The following is a 27,607-nucleotide window of genomic DNA, read 5'->3' as shown; positions in this document are numbered from 1 at the left end:
TATAAAACCTGTCTAAACTGGAAACTGCATGAGGTGGAAACCTGTACAAGCTGGAAATATTAAAATTTTGTAGCATTATCTTAAGATTTCTCTTATAAAAGGCCCTCTATACGGAAGAATTTGGGTAACGCGGACGGGAAGCTATCTTTCAAATACTTCATCTATCAGCAAGTGGGATTAGAACCTGTGTAAGGCGGAGAAAAGCGTTCTTGATTAAATATTAATTTCTTATTTAATTAATAATTTTTTTAAATATCAATAAATTCTTGTTTAATTAATTATTTGTTTAAATATTAATAAATTCTCGAACATTTTGTTACAGTAACTATTGGTTAACTATATTCTGTTCTTTTTTCTGTTCTCATTATTTTTGTAGTTAAATTAAATAAAAGAATGGAACAAGGAATATTATACTTTTTTTAGATAATGCAACTTGTCACCAAAAAGTTCAACTTTCAAATGTTCGTTTAGTCTTTCTACCTCCATGTACAACATTAATTCTACAACCACTAGATACTGGAATTATACAGTGTATATAATTGAAATACAGCAAATTGATGCTTCAGCATATTATTGCAAACATGGATGACTGTAAGAGAGCATCTGAAATGACCATGAAACTGACATGTTAGATGCAATTGCATTTTTAAGTTATTCAATCAAATGCTCAAAAGATAAATGCGTAGTAAAGTGCTTTCTAAACTGTGGATTTATTCTTGATAATGACGGGGATTGTGGAGAAGTTGTTTGTTATGACGATTCCAGTGAAATCCAAACTCTGATTGAGAAGATTGATGCAGATGATTCTGTGAACGCGGAAAGTTTTCTGAACGTTGACAAGAATGTTTTAACAGAAACTGATGAAATTGATTTAAAATCTATAATAGAATCGCAGTGTAACAGTATGAGATTCAGAAGATGAAGAAAATAGAAAAGATAGTGAGGAAATAAAAATTCCTACTTCATCGCAAGTGTTAAGTTATATTAACGCTATCAAACGATTTGTGTAAAACAAACACTAAAGTGAATATGCTTTATTGGGATCCTAGTAAAAATGTTCGAACATATCACACATTCCAATAAAACACCTTAGTTGCATTTGATAGACTAGATGTGCATATATTGGTCAATTTTTTATTAGTCATTGTATGTTACTAAAAGAAAAGGTTTTAATTACAACCATTGGCTAAAATATCTTTAAGTGAGAAAAGAGTAAGATTTAAGAGCAAGAAAAATAATGTTTTACTAAATTTAATAAGCATTGTTTTTAAGAGTTTATATCATAGTTTTTATGAATTGAATCCATATTATTCACACCACAGACAAACGTGTTTATATTTTTAATCACTCACTGTCATCTGTTTTTGTTTTCAAAGAAATGCTAAGAGCTTGTCTTCCAAAATATATTTAATATGTAAGGAAACCATTCTACCAAAATAAACGCTTCAAAATCCATAAAATTATCAACATAGGCTTCCGTTAAGATGTCCATTAGTTGTATTGATAACTTCACTGCTCGAGGCAAGATGCTTATCTTCAACATAACATCGGTACCCTGTGGGGTTTTTGGATTGCCAATTCCAAAAGTCTTCACCTATTTAACAAAAAAAAAAAAAATAAATGAATATTTGAATACAAAATACATAAAAAAAATACAGTACCTTTAGTTTTCCAGTGTATTATGGTTAATTTCCTAGCTAACAGATAGTTTTAACCATTTCTCGTTAATATATTTGTATTTGAGTACAATGTATTTAATACAATGCATTATGACGATAGTCCTATAATTTACAGTTCATGAATAATCTTCAGTTTTGTGATTTAATTTATTCTGTTGAGAAACAAACTAAATAAGTGCTAATATCACAAAAGCGACAATTGCTTTGTTTAAAACTTAGGCACCAAAATACAGCATATACTATTTACAATATTTTTTAAAGAACGTAGAGCATACTGGACAATAAAAGATATTCCTTAAACAAAGAAAAAACATAATGAATATGACTCGCAAAATAAGTTTTTTATATTTTTTCACGATTTTGCTTATAAAACTTTCTTTGTGAAATACGTTGGTTAAAACTGGAGCATTGGATATAAAACTAGATTTAAAGAAAATACAAACATACAATTTTTTTTTGTATTTGGCAAATTTGAGCTATAACAATGTTGTGAAATAGTATATGTTGGCACAATACTTTTTAAATAATTCAAGAAAAAAATATATTTTATTTAAGCCTGGCTCTTTTGTATATTCCTTTTATAAGGTTTCATAGAGTCACTGATTATACGAATTTAAGCACTTCCCCGATAAAAACCTCTGAATGAAAATGTAATTATTTGACAGGAAAGAAGAAAACTAGTTTTCTTATACTATTATAGTCTAGAAATGGATCCGTTTTTAATATAGGAAAAGACAGCTAGTTTGCTTTCAAATTATTTACTTACACATTTGATCTAAACCATACACAGCTTTCCAACCAAGCTCTTTTTCTGCCAAAGTGCAATCGCCCCATATGGATGGAATGTCTCCAAGTCGTCTGGTCTCAATCCGATACGATACCTAATATTTTAACTTTGATTTTATTAAACTGTATACAAGTACAGTATTTAAGAGTAAAAAATGTTATATTTTGAGAATTTTTTTTTTTTTTATAAATAGGTGTGTGTGTTTTCTTATAGCAAAGCCACATTGGGCTATCTACTGAGCCCACCGAGGGGAATCGAACCCCTGATTGTAGCGTTGTAAATCCGTACATTTACCGCTGTAATATTAGGTTCAGTGACAGCTGAAATGGTACTGGAGGTAAAAACTTATAAATCCCAGAAACGTGTACATAAAAAACACGAGTTTTGATATAAAAGTGAATGTATCTGTCCTTAAAACTTTAGATAGAATTACACACTCTCAGGTAAAAAACGTTTATAGTAGTTTTTTGAAAATCGTAGGCTTTGTCATTCCCAAGCAATGTGCTTACAGTTTGTAATTTTAATTACACCTGATTTTGCATTTATAACTTACTTGAAAGGTTATATAAATACTTACTTTTTGATAAAATAGTAACGTATTTTACTTTGTTATACAATATATCTAATACTGACGTAAAGTATACGTTATATTTCATCTCAAACAACCTAGTTGTCATCTTTGATATAATGCCAACATACTTTATCAAATACAGTAAAATTGGTTGAACAACTAAATACTTCAGTCGACGCTGCTTGCTACAGTCTGTATTTTAAAAGAAATTGAAACAATAAAGAAAAAAAGAATGTAATTTGGTAATAATCGTACTGTTTTGTTGCAGACTTTCTCAATGGCTTGGACGAGCTGCAATACTGTATAACCTGTTCCTGTGCCAAGGTTATAAACCTGCAAAGAAGATGTTTATGCTGTTAGTCCTAACAATAAAATTAAAGTGTTCACTGAATATAAAATATCGTCACAGAACACGTGCAGTATTCTGTAAACGACACTGCTAAAGTGGCTTTTACCATTTAGACATAACAATTTACGTTTAAACTAAACAAATCATATAAACATAAAGACGATAAAAAATTGGTTAATTTTAAAAGAATAAACGAAGTTGTTGAACCAATACGTGTGATTTCTTGATAGTACTTGAATGTTATTCATTTCTGAGTATAGTCGTCGAAAGCAAATGTGTATGTTTGTGAGGGTAAAAGATGACCTAAGGTTGTCAGAAGAACGCTTACCTAAGAGAGGCAGAAACAGGTGGAGTTTAGTGCTTTGAGGACATGGTTTATTTTGAATTTTTGCGCAAAGCAACTCCGCGAAACCAGATTCATTTAGTAACCACTTTGACATTGGTTTGCGCTTCTATTAGAGACGCATGAGATATCGAAGTCCCACTTAACTGTAAACGATGTTTGTTTGTTTTGAATTTCGCGCAAAGCTAAACGAGGGCTATCTGCGCAACCCATCCCTAATGTAGCAGTGTAAGACTAGTGGAAAGGCAGATAGTCATCATCACCCACTGTCAACTCTTGGGCTATTCTTTTATCAACGAATAGTGGAATTGACTGTAACATCATAACGTCCCCATGGCTGTAAGGGCGAGCATGTTTGGTATGACGGAGATTCGAACCTGTGAGTCTCAGATTACGAGTCAAGCACCCTTAACCACCTGGTCATACCAGACCAATTTTGAGGGCATACTTCCTGGAAAAGTTTAACAGAGTGGCATTATAGGCCCATTATAACGCAGTGTGGCTATTGTAGGAATCTGAAGAGCGAGGCACTAATGAATCTCATATAAGTGATGTCGAGCAAAATATATATGTAAAAACGGCTCGTGTGGGTTGAGAAAATATTTTACGTAGAGGAGCAAACAACGTTTCGACCTTCTTCGGTCATCGTCAGGTTCACAAAGAAAGAAAGAGGTAACTGACCAGAAGCTGACCACATGGCTGAAAAGGGTTGTGTAATTGAGTGTCGGAATGTAGAGGGCGTGATTAGACGTTTGAATACATAATTTTATATTATTTATTTTATTATTATATTATTTTAATATAGGTACAAAAGAACACCGTTCTTACACATATATTAATCTGATATAAGGTTAATTAGTTTAACGATCAACTCACACGATTTTCCATTTTTTAACCTTAATATATTTACACTGTATTTCGAGTCTCGTTTCCATTTACCAAATACATTTTAAAAATTGTCCGTATATACAGGGAATCATTAGTTTAGATCAAATAAATTCTAATTTCAGGAAATCATAAACCTGTCGAAGGTCATGAAGGGAGGTCGTAGTCTATAACCTATGTAGGAGATGGGGTCTCTGGCCTCTGTTTTGGAGCCTATGATTCATGTAAGCTAAACAGAGTAATATGGAGAGGCAAGGCCGGATTAAGGGTTTTATTGGCCCCAGGTGCTCTCGAGACAGAACCTCTACATACCATACGTTTATAGTCACAGCTTGAAGTCCCCTAATTAGAGTGAGATCCTGGACTTCAGTCCAGCAAGACCATACCTTAATCCAGAGCTGTGGAGGGGCAACAGAAACTAAAAGAAACTGCTAGAGATATGGAAACTAAGAGTTCAATGTTCAATACCCGCAAGTTATATTATCTTAAAGAAAAACATTTTTTCAAATACATTTACAGCTGATTTATCGGTTATTATATTTGACATAGAATAAAAATTTTACTATGGTTCGGAAATATTTGTTCTTTCATTTTTGGTGAACATCTTTGTACGGTATGTTTTGTATGTTTGTGTGTATTTTCTTATAGCAAATCCACATTGGGCTATCTGCTAAGTTCACGTTATGGGGGCGTTATAATGTTACGGTCAATCCCACTATTCGTTGGTAAAAGAGTAGCCCAAAAGTTGGCGGTAAGTGATGATGACTAGCTGCGTTCCCTCTAGGCTTAAGATGCTAAATTAGGGAAGGGTAGTGCAAATAGTCCTCGTGTAGCTTTTCGCGAAATTCAAACCAATCTGTACTGCGTTCATCGCGGGTATTAAACTTCGATTCTTCGCTTATAAGCTCCATAACTTGTCAGTGGATCAATGAAAGGTATCGAATGTGCATAAAAATGAAAACAAACAACAGTGCATATTAAAGAACAAAAGTAGTTTTTATGATACACTGTGAGGGTTAACTTCTTCAGATTTGATAAGTGTTTCGAATTCATTGTAAGTGCAAAAGATTGGCCGATTGTGTTTCTCTTACTAAATAAGCGGGTTCAAATTCTCGTAACACCAAACATGCTTGACCTTTCAGCCGTTGGGGCATTATTATCTACGGTCAATCCCCCTATTCGTTGATAAAAGAGTAGCCCAAGATTTGGCAGTGGGTGGTGATGACTAATTCCCTTCCATCTAGCTTTACACTGCTAAATTAGGAGCAAACAAACTCCCATTAAAATGAAACAATTACTTCTGTTTCGTAGTTAATATGCGTATGTGTGGTACAAGCCGCAATAAGACGGATACAAACTTAAATAACGTTATTGTTTTACTGGTCCAATAGAAACTACCGGTGAGAATAGTGTATAACATTCTACAAAGTTCCATCAGTGTATAACACCATTTTTAATAAACTGTATTTGTTGTATTCCACTGCAGAGAAGACTTCAACTCGCTGGTTGGAGCTAAAGCCACAAAGTGTTGGCTGAAACGTCGCTTGTATGGGTCTGTTACAATATAATAATTATTATGACGTAGCACGCCAACAACATAGTAACGCCACGTTAAGAATTATCGTGTTTCTCTAAATATTTATATGGGTTCCGCCAATATGGCACTACATTTCATCGCAGTAATATGTTGCAAACGACAAAACATGTAGAAAGTTAACGGTTTTAAAGTCGACTACCTGTAATTCTGGAGTTAATATAAGTTGATAGTTCATTGTCACTTAGAGTAGCTACAAACCACATGGACTGTTAAATGTTACTTACCTTGTATCGGGGATTTTCGGTGAACTTTTTCAGAGCTGCGACATGACCCGCTGCTAAATCCATAACGTGAATATAATCCCGAATACCTATGAATTACAAAGCTCATTTGAATATAAAAAGGTAATACGCATATACAGATGTTCTTACCTTATATTTTTTCCTCTAATATAACAAACATTAAAAAATCCAACAAATATATAAAGGTATATGTCGAAAATGTCCGAAAAAGAAAGAGATACTGTTTTCAAGAATTTTATCAATATGAAATATATGGGGATCGACCCCCCCCCCTCATGACGTTCCTCATGTCATCCTGTGCCAAGTCAGATGTTGATTAATTAAGGAATGCGGAAACGTATCAGAAACAAATGGCCGAAAGGTGCGAACAAACAGATACAAACATAATTTTAGGTATTAAATATATATAGGTTCAGTGATCTGTAGTGAGGGCATGCAAGTCATGCGCAGCGTGACTAATCAGAAAATTATAAATGTAACGATAACACCGTACAATATAATTATTTGCTTCTTCCATGTGTTCATTATGGGTACTTTCTTTGTGCCACAGTCTTAAGGTATTCTAATCTCACGCTTTGCCAGCTCGACATGTCCATTCTAATCTCATTTAACTGAAACATCACTGTATGTTTACAAACATATGCTTATTAATAACTTGTTTATAACCTCATTACCTCATATCCAGCTTTATTCTCAAAGATAAAGTTTAAAACGGTTTTGGTGTAAAAGCGCACATTTATCAAAATTAATATTAACGTTTCGCTTTTGCTGATATGAAATCTAGTGATGTCGAGAAGTTACCTCTTTCTTTGTGAACCTGACGATGACCGAAGAAGGTCGAAACGTTGTTCGCTCTTCTATGTAAAATATTTTCTCAACCCAAACGAGCCGTTTTTGCATATAAATGATATGAAATCTGGCCTGCAGTTTGAAACTCATTAAGATTCTTACAGTTTGCCCTGTCTTATCAGAGAGGTTTGTAGAGAAAAGGTTGTTCAGTATACAAAACAATGAAATAGTCACGTTTAATATATATATTTTAAATAAACTCATTTCCTAGAAGCAAGGCCCAGCATGGCCAGGTGGTTAAGGCATTCGACTCGTAATCCTAGAGTCGCGGGCTCAATTACCCGTCCCACCAAACATGATCGCCATTTCAATCGTGGGGGCGTTACAATATTACGGTCAAACCCACTATTCGTTGGGTTGGTTTATTTTGAATTTCGCGCAAAGCTACACGAGGGCTATCTGTGCTAACCGTTCCTAACTTAGCAGCGTAATGCTTGAGGGAAGGCAACTAGTCATCATCGCCAACTCTTGAGCTACTCTTTTACCAACGAATAGTGAGATTGACCGTAACATTATAACGCCCCCACGGCTGAAAGGGCGAGCATATTAGATGCGACAGGGATTCGAACCCGCGACCCTCAGATTATCAGTCGAGTGCCTTAACCATCTGGTCATGCCGAGCCCTATTCGTCAGTGAAAGAGTTGGCAGTGGGCGGTGATGACTAGTTGCCTTCCCTCTAGTCTTACACTGCTAAATTATGGACGGCTAGCGCAGATAGCCCTCGTGTAGCTTTGTGCGAAATTCAAACCAAACCTAAAAGTGTTCCTCGAACCTGAATTTCAAGAAAAGCGGAAAATAAACTAATTGATAATATTATATTATTCTTTTTTACGCTTTGCAGAAGTCCAGTTTAATCTAAAAACTTGGCTACTGAAATTTCTGAATTCTTTAAAATTATTATTGCTTCACTATTCCGTATCGGTTGTACTGGATCACTGGCCTGGCATGGCCAAGCGCGTAAAGCGTGCGACTCGTAATCCGAGGGTCGCGTGTTCGCGCCCGCGTCGCGCCAAACATGCTCGCCCTCCCAGCCGTGGGGGCGTTATAATGTTACTATCAATCCCACTATTCGTTGGTAAAAGAGTAGCCCAAGAGTTGGCGGTGGGTGGTGATAACTAGCTGCCTTCCCTCTAGTCTTACACTGCAAAATTAGAGACGGCTAGCACAGATAGCCCTCGAGTAGCTTTGTGCGAAATTACAAAAAAAAAACAAAAACTGTACTGGATTACCTGTCCCATCAACAGAGTCGTAATCTCCACCAAAGATGACTAACTCCGCTCGTCGCCCTGTGGCCACTTCTCCAATGATTGGCATGAGATTAGTAAAGGCTCGAGTGGGGTCTTCACCTACCAGGCCTGAAGGGTGAGCTCCGACAGGGTTAAAGTAACGCAGACAAATGACATTCCATTTCTGTCGTTATTAAAATTCGTATAGAGAAATACGTTATTAACAAATATCTAATAAAGTACATAAACAACAACAGTAAAAAACGAAAATGTAATATGAGTAAACACCGTAACAATAACTTAAAACCATATAAGTGTTGAGATGTTGATTTTGCATTCATAATGGCGCAAAACTATACGGATGTTTCTCTTTTCTCTCAAAATTGTGGCAAATATGTAATGAATAAAAAAGCTTATAATCTGATACTTTCTTACACATCTTTACGAAAAATTATGCATTTCGAAGTTAAGTACAAACCACAGCCACCACGAGTATCAAAACCGTTTCTAGTGTTATAAGTCCTCAGACATACCGCTGTGCCACCTGGTGGAGTAGAAAAATAATAAAGCTGCACAATTTAGACATTTTGTTATATATATATGTGTGTGTGTGTATCTATGTTTATGTTTTATGTATATGTGGATATTAAAACTTACAGAATATTTACAGATACCACTCACCGATTATTTCGGAAATTGGGGGCAGGAACTGTCAACTGATAACCGTGATCACGTGGATATGTTTTGTTTAACATACACTAAAAACCTCAAGACATTTAGAGCAACTGCTAGCTACTGAAGCGGTGAAGAGCACTTGTTCTGTCACAAACAAATATTGAATAAAAAAGTTGTATCGTGCTATTAGTGCTCTCGTTGAAGAGAAGTCTGTAAAAACATTGAACCATAAATTAGTGTTTTCTTTGAATGAAGCCTATAAAAACATTAAACCGTAAATTAGTGCTTTCGTTGAAGCGCAGACTATAAAAACAATGAACCATAAAAGGCTTAATTTAGTGTCGCTTTTATTTTAGATACTGTAACTTAACGTTTTTCCCTTAGCTGCGATTTCTTCTGAGGAAGTATTGGAAACAAAATTAATTCACAGATGGAATTAGGCCTACTTGTCTAATTCATTGTTGTATCTTGAAAGTTCGGTTTGTGAGTGGTGAGAAACGCACTTCATCATGCAACGAAGTTTATTTACTGAAGTAACAGAAAATCTACGTTTTTTTCCTCCTTCATCAAAATATCTCTAAAATGTTTCAAAGGGATACTAAAAGTAAAATCGTATGTTTGAAAACGTTGTAGATCTTTAAATAAATCACATGTAAGAAATAGCTTATTGATGAATTTAATAAAATGGATAATTAAATATTTCTTGGACTGATAATTTCATTATTTTTTATTAACTTGTTTTGTGTCTATCACACAAAAAACAAAACATGACACAACACATACACAACAAGTAATTGAAGTTATTTCAAAATCAAAATCACTATTAAAACAGCTGGAAGTAGCAAGGTAAACCCTAATAAATGTTTGTTTTTGAATTTCGCGTAATGCTACATGAGTGCTATTTGCGCTAGTCGTCTCTAATTTAACAGTGCAAGACTAGAGGGAAGGCAGCTAGTCATCACTACCCACCGCCAACTCTTGGGCTACTCTTTTACCAACGAATAGTGGGATTGACAGTCACGTTATAACGCCCCCACGGCTAAAAGGGCGAGTATATTTGGTGCGACGGGTATTCGAACCTATGACCTTCAGATTACGAGTCGAACGCCTTAACCCACCTGGCCATGCTGGGCCATTTAGCAATATAAGACTAGAAGAAAGGCAGCTAGTCATCACCATCCACCGCCAACACCAATTGACCGACACATTATAACGCCTCCACGGCTGAAAAGGCGAGCATGTCTGGAGTAACGGAGGTTCGAACCTGCGACCCGAAGATTGCGAGTTGAACACCCTAACCACTTAACCATGCCGGTTTAAATTACATAAAATGAAATTTAAATTATTTCAAATTTATAATAATAATTTTGAAATTAGGATACGGACTGTCTCGGTTTTATGGGGTGTAAATCTTGTCACCCTAGCTGTGGGTTACGGTTGTCAGGACAGCGTAATGACACAACGTTTTAATTTTTCCTGTTTAATTCGCACATTTGTCTTTCCTCGTAACAATAGTTAGTTGGCTCACTTACTTTCTCAGCTCTACAAATGTCTTCAAACATTTGCTCCAAGGCGTACTTCGTTCTTCCATACACACTGGATACATTTCCAGTTGGATGAGACTCATCTATAGGAAGATATTGGGGATTTCCATAGACAACACAAGAACTGCTGAAAACTAGGTTGTATACTCCATTCTCACTCATCACCTGCAATCAGGAGTTTATTAATTACTTTATTTTTGCTATAGCTGAAAAAAGCAGGAGTTGTTTTTTTTTATCCAATTGTTTCATTTTTTAGGTTAACTAAAATAATGACAACAACTTCTGTAACATTTAATAACCATAATTGTGCTTCAGGGCTACAAACATTTTTTTTTTGGGGGAGGGGCTTATTTCCTTGAATGTTCATAAGGTAGCGATGAAAAACAAAATCATTTTATCACAATGTTGGTAAACATGTTAAACTCAATGGGGTGCACATCCAAGAACCCGCTTGACTAGGTTCTTGTGCTTTATGAGTGTAAATACACCTTGAGTCTCATCAGTTTGGCACTTTACATCTGGTTTAAAATTCGAAAACTAATTCTTACTTAAATTTGCAAAAAAACAGTAAAAAAATTTAAATGTATTTAAATTTACTGCCTAGCTTTATGGTTGGTGGACAGAGGTCAGAGTCAATATATTCTACAAGATCCACGCGATTTCATGATGTGCGGTTGAGTTAATTGATTTTTTTCTTCTATAATTTACAGTAATGCTCTTCCTTGTTTGGGTTTAATCAAAAAAGAACAATGGCCATAAAAAAACTGAACTGTATGTGAGGCAAGGTGAAGGTTCTGCTTAACTACATACAAAACATTTGGTGAATTGAATGCGAGACAAGGTGAAGGTTCTGCTTAACCACATAGAAAACATTTGGTGAATTGAATGCGAGACAAGGTGAAGGTTCTGCTTAACCACATACAAAACATTTGGTGAATTGAATGTGAGGCAAGGTAAAGGTTCTGCTTAACTACATACAAAACATTTGGTGAATTGAATGCGAGACAAGGTGAAGGTTCTGCTTAACTACATACAAAACATTTGGTGAATTGAATGCGAGACAAGGTGAAGGTTCTGCTTAACCACGTAGAAAACATTTGGTGAATTGAATGCGAGACAAGGTGAAGGTTCTGCTTAACCACATACAAAACATTTGGTGAATTGAATGCGAGACAAGGTGAAGGTTCTGCTTAACCACATACAAAACATTTGGTGAACTGAATGTGAGACAAGGTAAAGGTTCTGCTTAACTACATACAAAACATTTGGTGAATTGAATGCGAGACAAGGTGAAGGTTCTGCTTAACCACATAGAAAACATTTGGTGAATTGAATGCGAGACAAGGTGAAGGTTCTGCTTAACCACATACAAAACATTTGGTGAACTGAATGCGAGACAAGGTGAAGGTTCTGCTTAACCACATACAAAACATTTGGTGAATTGAATGCGAGACAAGGTGAAGGTTCTGCTTAACCACATACAAAACATTTGGTGAACTGAATGTGAGACAAGGTAAAGGTTCTGCTTAACTACATACAAAACATTTGGTGAATTGAATGCGAGACAAGGTGAAGGTTCTGCTTAACCACATACAAAACATTTGGTGAATTGAATGTGAGGCAAGGTAAAGGTTCTGCTTAACTACATACAAAACATTTGGTGAATTGAATGCGAGACAAGGTGAAGGTTCTGCTTAACCACATACAAAACATTTGGTGAATTGAATGTGAGGCAAGGTAAAGGTTCTGCTTAACTACATACAAAACATTTGGTGAATTGAATGTGAGGCAAGGTAAAGGTTCTGCTTAACTACATACGAAACATTTGGTGAATTGAATGCGAGACAAGGTGAAGGTTCTGCTTAACTACATACAAAACATTTGGTGAATTGAATGCGAGACAAGGTGAAGGTTCTGCTTAACCACATACTAAACATATGGCGAATTGAATGCGAGACAAGGTGAAGGTTCTGCTTAACTACATACAAAACATTTGGTGAATTGAATGCGAGACAAGGTGAAGGTTCTGCTTAACTACATACGAAACATTTGGTGAATTGAATGCGAGACAAGGTGAAGGTTCTGCTTAACTACATACAAAACATTTGGTGAATTGAATGTGAGACAAGGTGAAGGTTCTTCTTAACCACATACAAAACATATGGCGAATTGAATGCGAGACAAGGTGAAGGTTCTGCTTAACTACATACAAAACATTTGGTGAATTGAATGCGAGACAAGGTGAAGGTTCTGCTTAACTACATACGAAACATTTGGTGAATTGAATGCGAGACAAGGTAAAGGTTCTGCTTAACTACATACAAAACATTTGGTGAATTGAATGCGAGACAAGGTGAAGGTTCTGCTTAACCACATACAAAACATATGGCGAATTGAATGCGAGACAAGGTGAAGGTTCTGCTTAACTACATACAAAACATTTGGTGAATTGAATGCGAGACAAGGTGAAGGTTCTGCTTAACTACATACAAAACATTTGGTGAATTGAATGTGAGGCAAGGTAAAGGTTCTGCTTAACTACATACAAAACATTTGGTGAATTGAATGCGAGACAAGGTGAAGGTTCTGCTTAACTACATACAAAACATTTGGTGAATTGAATGCATATTAACACCAAGTGTGATAATTATGGGATACCTACTTTTATGATACACAATATGTACCTTTAAAGTTAATATGAGATGACACGCAATATGCTTTGTGCTGGGGTAATAGGATGGGTGTAATGAACGGCACGGTGTATAAGTAGTCGATATTTGAACACTCAACATGCACGTTACGTAATGAATCCGCCAATAAGCGGGCAGCCTTACCTCCATCAAGTTGATGCTACTGACGATATTGTTTTTGTAGTAAAATAGAGGTTTTTGCATCGACTCTCCAACAGCTTTCATGGCAGCAAAATGAATAACAAAGTCAATTTTATGCTATATAGAAAAACAATAAGTTTGATAATACAACATACTGTTAAAAGCAATAAGTTTGATAATACAACATATTGTTAAAAGTGGTGAAACCTTATTAGTAACGTAGTATAACATTAATTTGATTTGAAGGTATAGAAAAGGAACGTATTGAATAACACAAGTTTACATTTCAAACGTCTCGTTAAAACAGAATATTATAATATTATTTAATTAACGCGAAAGATGAAATAACAATAACAGTAAATACAAAATATTCTGCTGTAAGCTACAAAACACAGAAACTGAAGTGAACTGACAACGAGTCAGTCTGGTCTTACGAGTTCAACAAATGGCGTTATTTAGTAGTGGCCAGAGCACAAATAGCCTTTGTGTCGCTCTGCGCTTAACTACAAACAAAACTTATAATTAATAGACAGTGAAGAGTAATCTTTATACTACCTAAAACAAGGAAATAGAAGATGACTGGCATTTCTTATGCGCGTGTCTTTCGATAACGTGGTCGCCTCATTATTGAAAGTAACAATATTTTGCATGTACTCGGACCTCAAGAACTGTCCATATTATTATTATTCCTTCATATTATGATAACCAAATAAGGGTCAATATTCACCTTCTTCATTTGGAGAGTACAATATAGAGGTAAATGTGAAAGTTGTGTAACCCACCGCTGTAAAGGCATTACTTCTCACAATGTCCTTTCCACCAAGGTTTGGTTGTTCGCCCTAAATGAATCTTGGGTCACAGTAGTACATTGGAAACGATAGAAAATAGTTAAAATTGGTTTGATTTCTTTCGAATTTCGCGCAAAGCTACACGTGAGCTATCTGCGCTAACCGTTTCTAATTTAACAGTGTAAGACTAGATGGAAGGCAGCCAGTCATCACCGCCAACTCTTGGGCTAGTCTTTTACCAACAAATAGTGGGATTGATCGTCTCATTATAACACACCCACGGCTGAAAGGGTGAGCATGTTTGGTGTGACAGGGATTCGAACCCACGACCCTCTCTCCCTTTTATATCTTGTTTGTTTAGAATTACGCATAAAACTGCACATTGGGCTGTATTATGTCCACCACAGGTATAGAAGCCTGATTTTTAGCGGTGGGAGTCCGCAGACATTCCGCTGTGCCATTAGGGCGGGCCATTTTTTCTATCACAAATAAAACTATTTCTAAAAATTGTGTATTTGAGATAGAAATGCTTATAGGAAAAAAGAATTGGTTTGAAATTATTTATTTTTGTGCCGAAACATATTAATTAATTTCACAAAAATATTATAAAAGTATGTGAATGGAGTGTGTGTGTGTTTTTCTTATAACAAAGCCACATCGGGCTATCTGCTCAGCCCACCGAGGGGAATCGAACCCCTGATTTTAGCGTTGTAAATCCGGAGACATACCGCTGTACTAGCGGGGGGCATGTGAATGGAAAGTAGTACAACAAATGCAACTTTATACAACAGTAACAAGCCTACTTTGATTAAATTTAAATAACTGAAGAATAACAATATATCACTAAATGTAATATTATTAAAATCTAATATATTGTTGAAGTGATAACGCTAGTAACAAAGGTCCTGAAATTATTTTAAACAATGTCGCAATATTATTCAAACTAAAACTTCTGTTCCACTTACGCTGAAATTACAGTTGTTGGAAATATATTGAGTAAAATGTCCAACGCCGATTCGCCAGTTCTTTTTTAAAGCATAGTTATCAATGAAATAGCATATGTAGTATTGTTTTAACGGAATATTTTAAACACAAGAAACTGCGTAACACGTGGTATTGCGTAAGATAAAAATTACTGATGACTCCTAAGACGTTTCAGCGTGGTCATCAATCAGGATCCATTTTGTTAAACTGAGGAGTAATTTGGAATACTGCAAAATCGTATATCGTAAAGTATCTGATAAATAAATGCTGTCTTGTAACATTATAGAGTCACTCAACGAATATTTTATGTCGATGTTAATTCTCTATTATGAAGTTTAGAAAATTACTGTATTCTATTTTCCGATTCATTCAAATTCAAATTTAACTAGTACTTGGCCAGATGGGTTAAGGAGTTCGACTCGTAATCCTAGGGTCGCGGTTCGAATCCCCGACGCACCAAACATGCTCGCCCTTTCAGTCGTGGGGGTGTATAATGTGACGGTCAATTCCACTATTCGTTGGCAAAAGAGTACCCCAAGAGTTGGCGGTTGGTAGTGATGACTAGTTGTCTTCCCTCTCGTCTTACACTACTAAATTACGGACGGCTAGCGCAGATAGCCCTCGTGTAGCTTTGCGCGAAATTCCAAAGCAAATAAATCTTTTTAATATAATGAAACTTACGTAAAGGAGGTCTCCGCTTTCCGTAATCGCCAGTTTCAAAGATTAAAATTTGTAAAAACAAAAAACACGAATATTCGCACCCCAAAAAAGAATTTTGTTTGTTCGTTGTCAAGCTCACGTCTATCTGTGCTCTACCCACCGCGGGTACCGAAAGCCGATTTTTAACGTTATAAGCCCCTCAAACTTACCACTGAGCCAAAGGGAGAGGAGGGAGAAATTGATTGTGCTTTGCAGTCAACAGTTTGTACTGGGGATATGAAAACATTTATTACGTAATAATGAAGTCAACCACTCTTTGATTGCCTTTATATAAAATCAAATGGATTGACACACACACACAACGAAATTAAAGCTGTTTATAAATTTGGGTCACTTCGCCCTATTTTATGTTGATAACTGAGTTTCATAAATATAAGTAACCATTAATCATTAATGTATCTTACAGAAAAAAAATAAAACAAACACATGCACACACAAATTAAAGTGTTTAGCAATGTCTGTTTCTAACTGGGGTCGTTTATACAAAAGTACGTCCAAATAAATTTCTTGAACTTTCACTCAAAGCTATTAGAAAGCTACCTGCACTAGCAATCCTTAATTTTGAAGTAGTGAATTTAGAAAAATCAGCCAGTCAACACCACCCGCTGCCAACACTTGTATTCATCAATCTTTAATATACAAATTATCGATAACTTCTGATGTTCTTATAAATTAACAATTTAAGTTAATTCTATACAAGAAACTAATTAAAGTACGTTATATCATAAATCATTAGGCACACAAACTAATATCTATAATGATTAGAGGTTATTCACCAGTTAAGCATTTTCGTTATTAACAATATTTCCAACCATAAAACTAATAAACTTTGGTGAGGTTAAAACAGATTGAGAGATTTGAGTTCGCCCTAAATAGGCCCTGGCATGGCCACGTGGTTAAGGCACTCAACTCGTAATCTAAAGGTCACAGAATCGAATCCCCGTCACACCAAACATACTCGTCCTTTCAGCCTTGGGGACGTTATAATTTGACAGTCATTTCCACTATTAGTTGGTAAAAGAGTAGCCCAAGAGTTGGCGGTGGGTGGTGATAAATAGCCGCCTTCTCTCTAGTCTTACACTGCTAAATTAAGGACGGCTAGCGCAGATAGCTCTCCTGTAGCTTTGCGCGAAATTCATAAACGAACAACCAATCATCCAAAATCCAGATTCTAATCTAAGTACATCTATCTGTTAGGTTTTATATATGCTCCCGCTAGTACAGCGGTAAATCTACGGACTTAGAACGCTAAAATCAGAGGTTCGATTCCCCCCAATGGGCTCAGCAGATAGCCCGATGCGGCTTTGCTATAAGAAAACATACACACACGTTTTCTATATTGGTCAGTCACTTTAAAGTAGGTGTCTGGAAGTTATTGGCGACAAATTTAAACATTGGACAAACAGCAGACAGTCCACCATTTTAAAGTAATATATTAAAACAAGTCAAAATTTATACAAATGTTCATTACGTTGTCATTTATCATACTTGTATCCACATAACTGTCTTTTTTTCCCGTCAAAGTTTACACAGGCTGTTTCAGTTACCTTATAACACAATTTGATAAAACTCATTATTCTTCTCTCCTCTGTTATTACAGTACAGTGTGTGATAATTTTATTTTTAAAATCGTCATTATATCTTCTTTATGGCTAAATTACCACAAAAAATTACCAGACTAAATTTTCGAGGCGGTCCACACACTACGTGATATTATGATGCAATAATACTCAATTAAACCAGCAAGAAAACTTAAGAGGTTTTATTTACATGACGTAATAATATAACAATTCTCAATCCATATCTAGTGAACTACACAATGTATGATTCGTAAACAGTTATGTAAATAAAACTGCGATAAACTACCGCTTCCAAAAATAATTAACGTTAACTTGCGTTAACACTTAAATCTGAAATTCCGCAATGAACTGAAATGAAAACACTTATGTGTGTCTAACACTGTATAGAAAGGCCAGTTTTTGTTGTTATTTTTTGTCTCAGAACTGCTCACACATATAACCATCAACATTAAAGAAAAATAGTGCCATTTGTTGTGGTTTTATAGCTTTTCTAGGGAATCCGTAACAAACACAGCTACGAACAGCTGGTTTTTAAATATTTTTAAGCAATGATATGCGTCTTGTAACTTGTAATAGATACCAATGTCACTAAACTAACGAAGAAGTCGTATTGTATCGCTCGTTTGTTTCCTTTTTGAATTTCGCGCAAAGCTACATGAGGGCTATCTGCGCTAGCCGTCCCTAATTTGTGGTGTAAGACTAGAGGGAAGGCAGCTAGTCATCACAACCCACCGCCAACTATTGAACTACTCTTTTACCAACGAATAGTGGAATTGACCGTCACATCATAACGTCTCCATGGCTGTAAGGGCGAGCATGTTTGGTGTGACAGGGATTCGAACCCGCAACCCTCAAATTATGAGTCGAACGCCTTAACCCCCTGGCCATGCCAGGCCCGTATGTATTGCCTAATGAGTTGTTATGTAACTTATAACAGATACTAATGTAACTAAACTAACGAAGTCGTTTTGTAGTGCTTAACAAGTTACTACCTAATATGCAAAACCAAGTAAGAGGTGATGGTCAATCCCACTATTCCCTCGTAAAAGAGTAGCCGAAGTGTTGGCGGTGGGTGGTAATGACTAGCTACCTTCCCGCTAGTCTTATACTATTAAATTAGGAACGGCAAGCGCAGATAGCCCTCGCATAGCTTGGAGCTAAAATTCTAAACAAAAACAACTAGGTCACACCCGGTTGAAAAATATAACACTGAATAAACAAATTATTCATCAACTTTTCATAGTTAGAAACACGTTTTATTACAACTTTTGATTTACTTGTGATATCCATTAGAATAACTAATTATATTACTTTAAAACCTTTTGCAGTTAAAACAATGAAAACATTTCAGTTCAACAATTAAAACTTTCTAAGAGTTAAAATGTAAGATGACTACCTTTCTGAATATTGTTGAGAGATCATCCTTGTTCAACAAATCACATTGATAAAAAGTTAACTTCTTCCCTGTGATCTGTTGTGCTCGTAACAAACTTGGCGCCTGTCCGTCTGACCCTGTGGTTAGAAAAAAAACACACGATTCGACAAGTAAAGAAAAATTTAAAAATTAAGTAATTCTAGAACTATTATAGTTGTTAAAAAAGGCTTTAGAAAAATATCTGTGTACGTTTTGCAATTACGCGCAAAGCTACACGAGGGTTATCTGCGCCAGCCGTCCCTAATTTAGCAATGTAAGACTAGGGGGAAGGCTGCTTGTCATCATCACCCACTGCCAACTCTTGGACTACTTTTTTTACTGACGAATAGTGGGATTGACCCTCACATTTAACATTCGCACGGCTGAAAGGACGAGCATATATGATGTGGCAGGAATTCGAACCCTCGACCCTCGGATTACGAGTCGAGCGTCTTAACCACCTGGCTACGCCGGGCTTTTACAAGCGAAATCCGGTAAAACCTTTGATAGAAGAAAATAATCTTGCTGTCGAAGAAAAACTTTGTATATTTATTATCATTGTTATAATTGTTACCCTCAAAAGTGATAATTTAAACTGAAAATAAAAGTATTGCTCAAAATATATAGGGGGATTGACCGTCACATTATAACGCTCCCACAGCTGAAAGGGTGAGCATATTTGGTGCGACCGCGATTCGAACCCGCGACCCTCGGATTTGGAGTCGAACTCCATAACCCACCTGGCCATGCCAGACCCGACGTATTTGTAGCTGAGTTAAGAACGACCACATTTAAGACAAAGCTTATTTTATGTTTGCAATAAATATTTTCATTAAGTGATTTAATCAGTTATCAACCATGACGAATTGGACACACACATAAACAAACGACCGTTTTATAAAACTATTTAATCAAATGTATTTGTAAAAACGGCTTGTTCGGGTTGAGAAAATATTTTACGTAGAGGAGCGAACAACGTTTCGACCTTCTTCGGTTATAACGCTCAAATAGCTGAAAGAGCGAGCATGTTAGTGGAAGCCGCGACCCTCAGATTATGCGTCGCACGCCTTAACACGCTTGGCCATGCAGGGCCCTGTGTTTCATACAGTGCATTTCAGTCTTGATCAGTTTAAATTTAAATTACTTGGGAATTACAAATAATTTCTCGGTTATGTAAAAAATAAACTCAACTATTGATATTTATTTCATATTCTACAGAACTGGCTATCGCGAACGAGGTTTGATTAACGTAAAAATATCATATGAACTAATGTCTCGCAATTTTAAACGAGTGATTAGGTAAGAAGAAAGATGGTTACAAAATGAAGATTATTTTATATGTAAAAGACTTATTAAGTCAGCTGTATTGAAAATTTATCAGTTCAAATACGTAGCCGTGTTCTGACGTTGTTCACTCAGTCAAATCTTGAAATAATTATCATATAGGAGTGACACACATACATTATCTATTAAATCTTACCGTGGACCGCATTGACAAAGTTATCTATAACGATTACTTCATAATCAGCATTTAAAAGTTCCACCACTGTGTGGCTACCGATAAAACCTGCGCCCCCGGTGACGAAAACGGTTTTTTTGGAAGTCATAATGAGGTCGTTGCTTCAAAGTACCTACACAATGAATGAATGACAATTGTAATAAAACATACTTAAGCGTTTTTAACATACATTAACCTTTCTTATTTATATTATAATGTCTAAATTGAAACATACTTATGAACAGAAAAGTAAAACAACATGGAATGTTGACTAAAACCAGAGGTATGCATATCAAATATGCAACAATACAAATAGAGTCTGTCATAGTTGGTTGTAGTTACGAACAAAGCTACACAAAGGGCTATCCGTGTTGTGCCAACCAATGGTATCGAAATCCAGTTTCTGGCGCTGTAAGTTCTCAGACATGCCGCTGTGCCTCTGGGAGGGCATACATAGCTTTTCAAAGTGACTTATTTCCTTAAGGATCGTTAACGTAATCTTCTAAACACTCGTAAGAAGAACTTTTGAATATCTTAATGTTCTAATAAAATTGAGACATTGAATTAGTGAGCTTTGGTCATGTTTCGTTTTTCTTTTTTCAATTTTACTGCAGTAATTCCATTCATTTTACCTTGAATGAACCAATGTTCAGAAGATAGAGAATCTGAAATAATCTTTTTACGTGAACTTTAATTTGTTAACGGTTTACAACTGATACTTAATGTTTTAAATTGGAAAAGGAAATTGTTGTTTTTTTCTCACATACAGAAGCGTTTCTAATTCTCAGAGATGCTTATATATGTTTATATATATATATGTAAACACATGTGCGCGCAACTGTACTAAAAGCGTAAGTTGGTTGGTTGATTTGGCGCAAAGAACACGTAACTCACGCGTTTATTCAGTACTTGTTTAAACATAATACCGCTACATATCAAGCAAATAGTAGCGTCTGTTACGAACAAATGAACTGATCCACTGCCATCGTATATTATAACATGATGCCTGAAGATAGTCCATCACAATTAGCCTCGAAGTGCTACTTTTGTTAAGCTACGTCATACAAAATAAAAGACAGGAGGAAATTCCAAACAAATTGGTTTAAAGCTCAGGGTCAAAGGAATATGGAAGGAGTAATGAAATGCTTCGAGGTTCATTTGAAGAAAAAAAGAAAAAAAAAAAAAAAAATGAGAGTGTTATACATAGTTGGTATCGAACTCGCTCTGTATTAAACAAGTTCAAGGTCGTTAAAATTGAAAGCAGTTTCGTTTATTTCGAGAGCAGAGCTAGACAGTAGGCTGTCTGTGTTCTGCTCCCACGGGTACTGAAACCAGGTTTCTAGTGTTGTAAGTCCGCAGGTGTATCGCTTTGCCACTGTGGGGCTTGAAACTGGTGGTTAAGATGAAAATTTATCATTCACTTAGCTTTCCAACCACAAAGCTGTTTATAAGTTTTGTTTGTTTGTTTCTGAATTTCGCGCAAAGCTACATAAGGGCTATCTGCGCGAGGCGTTCCTAATTTAGCAGCGTAAGGCTAGAGAGAAGGCAGATAGTCATCACAACCCACCGCCAACTCTTGTGCTACTCTTTTACCAACGAATAGTGGGATTGATCGTAACATTATAACGTACCCACGACTGAAAAGGCGAGCATGCTTAGCTTGACGGGGATTCGAACCCGCGATTTTAAAAGATATTTTGTCAATGATTATTGAGAGCTGAAACTCAGCGTGTTGATTGAATGCCCAGCATGGCCAGGTGGGTCAAGGCGTTCGACTCGTAATCCGAGGATCAATTTCGAATCCCGGTCGCACCAAACATGCTCGTCCTTTCAGCCGTGGGGGCGTTATAATTGTGTTTCGGTCAATCCCACTATTCGTTGGTAAAAGAGTAAAAGAGTAGCCCAAGAGTTGGCGGTGGGTGGTGATGACGAGCTGCCTTCCCTCTAGTCTTACACTGCAAAATTAGGGACGGCTAGCGCAGATAGCCCTCGAGTAGTTTTGCGCGAAATTAAAAAACAAACAAACGTGTTGATTGAAAGCGTAATTTGTGGTACATATGTTTGATTACATAACCAATACCTGTATAAATTGTCTCATTTATTGAGAGTCTCTTAAAAAAATCCATTTAATAGTCTAAAAAATCATTAAATGTATCTTTTTCCCTTTATTAATTAGTAGTCATAGAATATCGATATTTTCAACTTTTCAAGTTCATTGAAATTGTACAAACTTGAACAAATAAAGACCAATTATTGGTTCATTGTCATCTATAAACATTCCATTAAAAGATTTACATTTATTTTTAGTATGATACGAGTCAGAGAAACGAAGGGTAAGGAACAAAAGAAAAAAACAGTAGGTGAATTTTATCATGCACACAGTTACGTTGGGAATAATGTAATTATCGGATAGCCGAGAAAATGTTTGTTCCAGAACAGCAGAAAAGTTTTCTGAATAACTTACCAGTTTGTTTAATTCGTTTTAAGACTTTCTTATATTAAATAGTTAAAAATTGAAAGTCGCCTCCAGTTAAACTTCTGGACGCGCTTTTTCTTCTCCAACTTGTAAAACTGTAAACACAAATAGCCACATTTACACGAAAATTAATAGCTAACAAGATTGTCTGGTTTTTAACCTCACGTGCGACCGTATTATATACTTTTCTGAAACAAAACATACAAGATAAAACAACAACATCTTCTGAGAGTAATCGTTACTAGGAATGTATAGATTAATATGACGTGATTAAAATGGAAAATTTTACCCTAATTCAAGCCCTACTGTAATGATGGGTCTTCGTCGGAATGGATGTTCACTTTCTACTCTTCAAGTTTCTTTGTCAGTTTGAGGTTACTAGTATGTTCAACTGACTGCAAAACAACAATTAAGTGTTTCGACCCAAACCGGTTTCAGTAAGTCACTCGTCAGCTAAAGTTTGGCGGCCAGTGAATCTCTCAGTGCAACAACAGAAATAAATACACGCTGCAGGACATTCTGGCGTCAGACGAACATCCTTTACCAGCTCCTGCGCAGTCAGAGTTCAAGAAACAGGTTCGAGTTGAGCTTCGCCACCTGTTGATTACTTTGTGAAACTACACGCATAAACATATCCTTTATTTCTGCCTTTTCTCAAATTATTTTTCATTTTAAGGTAATTAATTCACATGAACACTACGTAACATTAAAATACTAACAGTGATACACTTGAAAAGTGACTAAAAGATAATTCATGATTCTATCAGCTTATTATTGGTGACGACTAGAGTATGTAGTAGGTTTGCCTGTATATTCAAAACAAGAAGAAAACTTGTTGTTGTTTTTGGAATTTCGCATAAAGCTACTCGAGGGCTATCTGTGCTAGCCCTCCCTAATTTAGCAGTGTAAGACTAGAGGGAAGGCAGCTAGTCATCACCACCCACCGCCAACTCTTGGGCTACTCTTTTACCAACGAAAAGTGGGATTGACCGTCACAATATAACGCCCCCACGGCTGGAAGGGCGAGCATGTTTGGCACGACTCGGGCGCGACCCGCGCCCCTCAGATTACGAAGAGCACGCCTTAACGCGCTAGGCCACGCCAGGCCAGAGAAAAAACAGACCAAAGGTTATCTGATATTGTTTTAAGTAATAAATATCTTCTTTGATAATAATTTTCAACTTGAGGTTAACTATTAGGATTTGTTGGGATTCCCAATGGTCAGTCAACTAAATAAACCTTTCAATATATTAGAATAGGAAAAGCAAAAAAAACTGTCTTAATAATACAAAAAGATTGTATTATTGTACATTACTACAAAAGTATTGCAATTTAAAGCTACTTAGTTGAATAATTAAATTCAGTTTGTTTTAGTATTATGTGCAAAGCTAGATAGACACCTGCCCACCACAGATATCGAAACCCGGTTTCTTGCAGTATAAATCCACAGACGTACGTACCACTGTGCCACTTGGGTGGGGGGGGGAGAAGCTAGCACAATTGACAAGAGTAGATGTGCTTTACAAACTCGTTACATGCACGTTAAACAATATTGTTGTATAGTATTGCGTCAACAAATATCGTTACACTATATTTTTGTGGCTTGTATTGTTTGTTTGTTTGTTTTTAATTTCCAGCAAAGCTACTCGAGGGCTATCTGCGCTAGCCGTCCCTAATTTTAGCAGTGTAAGATTAGAGGAAGGCAGCTAGTCATCACCACCCACCGCCAACTCTTGGACTACTCTTTTACCAACGAATAGTGGAATTGATCATAACATTATAAAGTCCCCATGGCTGAAATAACGAGTATGTTTGGTGTGACGGGGATTCGATCCTGTGACCCTCAGATTGCGAGCTGAGTGCCTTAACACGCTTGACCATGCCGGGCCCTTCATGGATTGTAAACAATATATCTTTATTTAGGCGTATTTATGAAAGTTTTCTAAAATTTTGTGCAGGTGTTATACAGGTGAGTAAAAAAAATATATTTGTAAGCCAAATGTGGGAATGTCCTATACTTTCGTTTATTCTCCACCTCAGACAGAGGTTACCTAGGACTTAAACTTTCTTGACCCTCTTACTGTGTCATGCTCTTCTGCACTGGGCCTGGCGTGGCCAAGCGCGTAAGGCGTGCGACTCGTAATCCGAGGGTCGCGGGTTCGCGCCCGCGTCGTGCTAAACATGCTCGCCCTCCCAGCCGTGGGGGTGTATAATATTACGGTCAATCCCACTATTCGTTGGTAAAAGAGTAGCCCAAGAGTTGGCGGTGGGTGGTGTTGACTACCTGCCTTCCCTCTAGTCTTACACTGCTAAATTAGGGACGGCTATCATAGATAGCCCTCGAGTAGCTTTGTGCGAAATTCAAAACAAACAAACAAAATCTTTTGCACTGAAGTCACACTCATGTGAAAGGATTGTACAGAGACTTGTACAAGTTAGTATGAATTGAGGTTTCGAATAACTCTAAGGAGAACTATATTTAACTTGGTAATCTAAGATTTGTGGGATATCGCTCTCGGATCTCGGTCTGGCTTAACAGTGCAACAACTATATTATTCTTGATTTTGTCTCTTCCATGTGCAAATGTAGTTGTATTTTGCAGTCTGTCAAAGCTGCTGATTGTAGTATCAATAACTGAAAGTTGAGGGAAGACTTACAGATGGTGTGTGTGTGTGTTGGCAGGTTTAGTTTTGATACTAGTGTTTGTTTGTTGGTTTTTTTGCGATATTCGAAATTATTCACTGAAAAACATTAAAGGAACTTATATTTTGTGGTTGGTTTGTTTTTAAATTTCGCGCAAAGCTACACGAGAGCTATCTGCGCTAACAGTCCCTAATTTAGCAGTGCAAGATTATAGGGAAGACATCTAGTCATCACCACCCACCGTTAACTCTTGAGCTACTCTTTTACCAACGAATAGTGGGATTGAGTGTCACATTATAACGCTCCCATGGCTGAAAGGGCGAGCATATTTGGTGCGACAGGAATTCGATTTTATAGGGAAACCTAGTTTCACGCACTTACTTCATGGAATGTACATCAGGGCATATTAAAAAATGTAGAACGAAAACAGAGAAGATATTCTAATGGGTTCATTAAGGGAATCCTTTCTAAAGTCCTTCTATAGACGGGTTAGAGTCCTTGTGACTCTTCATAGGTAAGTATTTCTTCCTACTAGATATAATGTGACGGGTAAAGTGGAATACTAATAGAATTAAATAAGTTCAGATGGAGTTGAAACAGAGATGATTCCTCCAGTATACACTTAAACTTTTAGAAACTATAGACAATTTCCAGTGGCAAGAAACAAGATAAATTAAACAATTGAGGTACACCAGACCCTTGAGATTCAACAAAGGTTATAACCTTAAAGAAGTCAGTGTTTTATTTACGTGCTTCTTGAAAGTTAGGCAATATATACTCCAAAGAGATAAAAATGTAAAGAAATAATTTATGCTGACAGAAGTGGCTCAAGTGAAACGAACCCTACCCAAAATTAGATACAGAAAGAGGCATTTTAAGGTGCTTGAACGTGGGTCAATAAGTCTCTTGGATTAAGCCCAACTTGAATAGGTCTTCAGAATAGTTGATAAACACAAATGAAGAAGGGACCTTTTTTTTACAAATTATCCAAGCATGTTCCAGTTGTTAGAATGCTGGAATGCGAATTCTAGATTCCATTGTTTGTACCTCATTAATGAAAAAATCAAAACAAAAACTTGTGTTCTGCATTTCAGGGTTTGGTTTGTTTTCAATTTCGCGCAAAGCTTCACTGAGACTGTCTGCACTAGCCATCCCTAATTAGAAGTGTAAAACTAGAGGGAAGACAGCTGATTAACACCACTCACAGAAAATTCTTGGGGTACTCTTTAACAAATGAATAGTGAGACTGACCGTCACTTTATAATGTCCTCACGGCTGAAAGGACGAGCATGTTTGGGGTGATGGAGGATTCGAACCTCCTACCCTCAGATTAACAGTGGAGAACCCTAACCAACTGGCCATGCTGGGCCAGCATTTTAGGGCCATAGGTGTTTACGAGTTCTAATAATTTGTTACATTATCATCTTTATGTAAATGAATAAGTGGACTTCACTGTAAAACCTAGAGTAGCAGTGACTTTTGCATAGATAGATGTATACCAGATTTACCCAACAAGGCAGTTTTGTTACCCAAAATAAAATTATTGGTTCTCGTTAATAAGAAAAATGCCCAGTAACAGGCATAGCTGTAATTGGAACCTCTAACAGGAAGACATGATGGTAAATATAGCTTTGGTTGAAGGTAATCTGAACTTGTATAGTCTTGGTGAAAATGTTTCCATAGTGTTCTATACTGATGTTATTGTCAACATACACAGAGTAGTTACTGAGTAAATACTCGAGTTGTAACAGAGAAGATGGATGCCATATGATCGAACAAACATGCACAGATGTTATTCTGATCTGTTTAAATTGTTTTGAGTGTTTGTTCTTCAAACACACACACACACACAACTGTTTTGTATAAAAGAGGGCGCTATTGGTATGATGTATTTCGAAATAGACCAGTTCTTTGATCAGACATTT

General features: G+C 36.4%; 1 protein-coding gene across 4 annotated transcripts; it reads right to left on the bottom strand.

The window, feature by feature from the left end:
- Nucleotides 1-1,019: 1,019 nt before the first annotated feature.
- On the bottom strand, nt 1,020-23,610 carry LOC143229431 (UDP-glucose 4-epimerase-like). 4 transcript variants are annotated; one of them, XM_076461768.1, is made up of 10 exons: nt 23,346-23,610; nt 20,546-20,696; nt 19,048-19,163; nt 13,583-13,696; nt 10,737-10,913; nt 8,533-8,713; nt 6,436-6,521; nt 3,293-3,370; nt 2,446-2,560; nt 1,020-1,594 (listed from the first exon to the last, which is right to left on the bottom strand). In XM_076461768.1, exons 2-10 carry the CDS (start codon nt 20,670-20,672, stop codon nt 1,464-1,466), a joined length of 1,125 nt encoding a protein of 374 aa, XP_076317883.1. In that variant the 5' UTR covers nt 20,673-20,696; nt 23,346-23,610; the 3' UTR covers nt 1,020-1,463. The 4 variants fall into 4 exon arrangements, with proteins under 4 accessions (XP_076317883.1, XP_076317876.1, XP_076317895.1 ...); XM_076461761.1 differs by having other exon boundaries at nt 23,329-23,606; XM_076461780.1 differs by lacking the exon at nt 10,737-10,913 and having other exon boundaries at nt 23,329-23,608.
- Nucleotides 23,611-27,607: the final 3,997 nt, after the last annotated feature.

The sequence above is a fragment of the Tachypleus tridentatus genome, chromosome 1 (assembly GCF_004210375.1).
Source record: "Tachypleus tridentatus isolate NWPU-2018 chromosome 1, ASM421037v1, whole genome shotgun sequence".
NCBI lineage: Eukaryota > Metazoa > Arthropoda > Merostomata > Xiphosura > Limulidae > Tachypleus > Tachypleus tridentatus.
The sequence above is the reverse complement of the archived record's forward strand: the minus strand, read 5'-3'. Positions and strand labels throughout refer to the sequence as shown.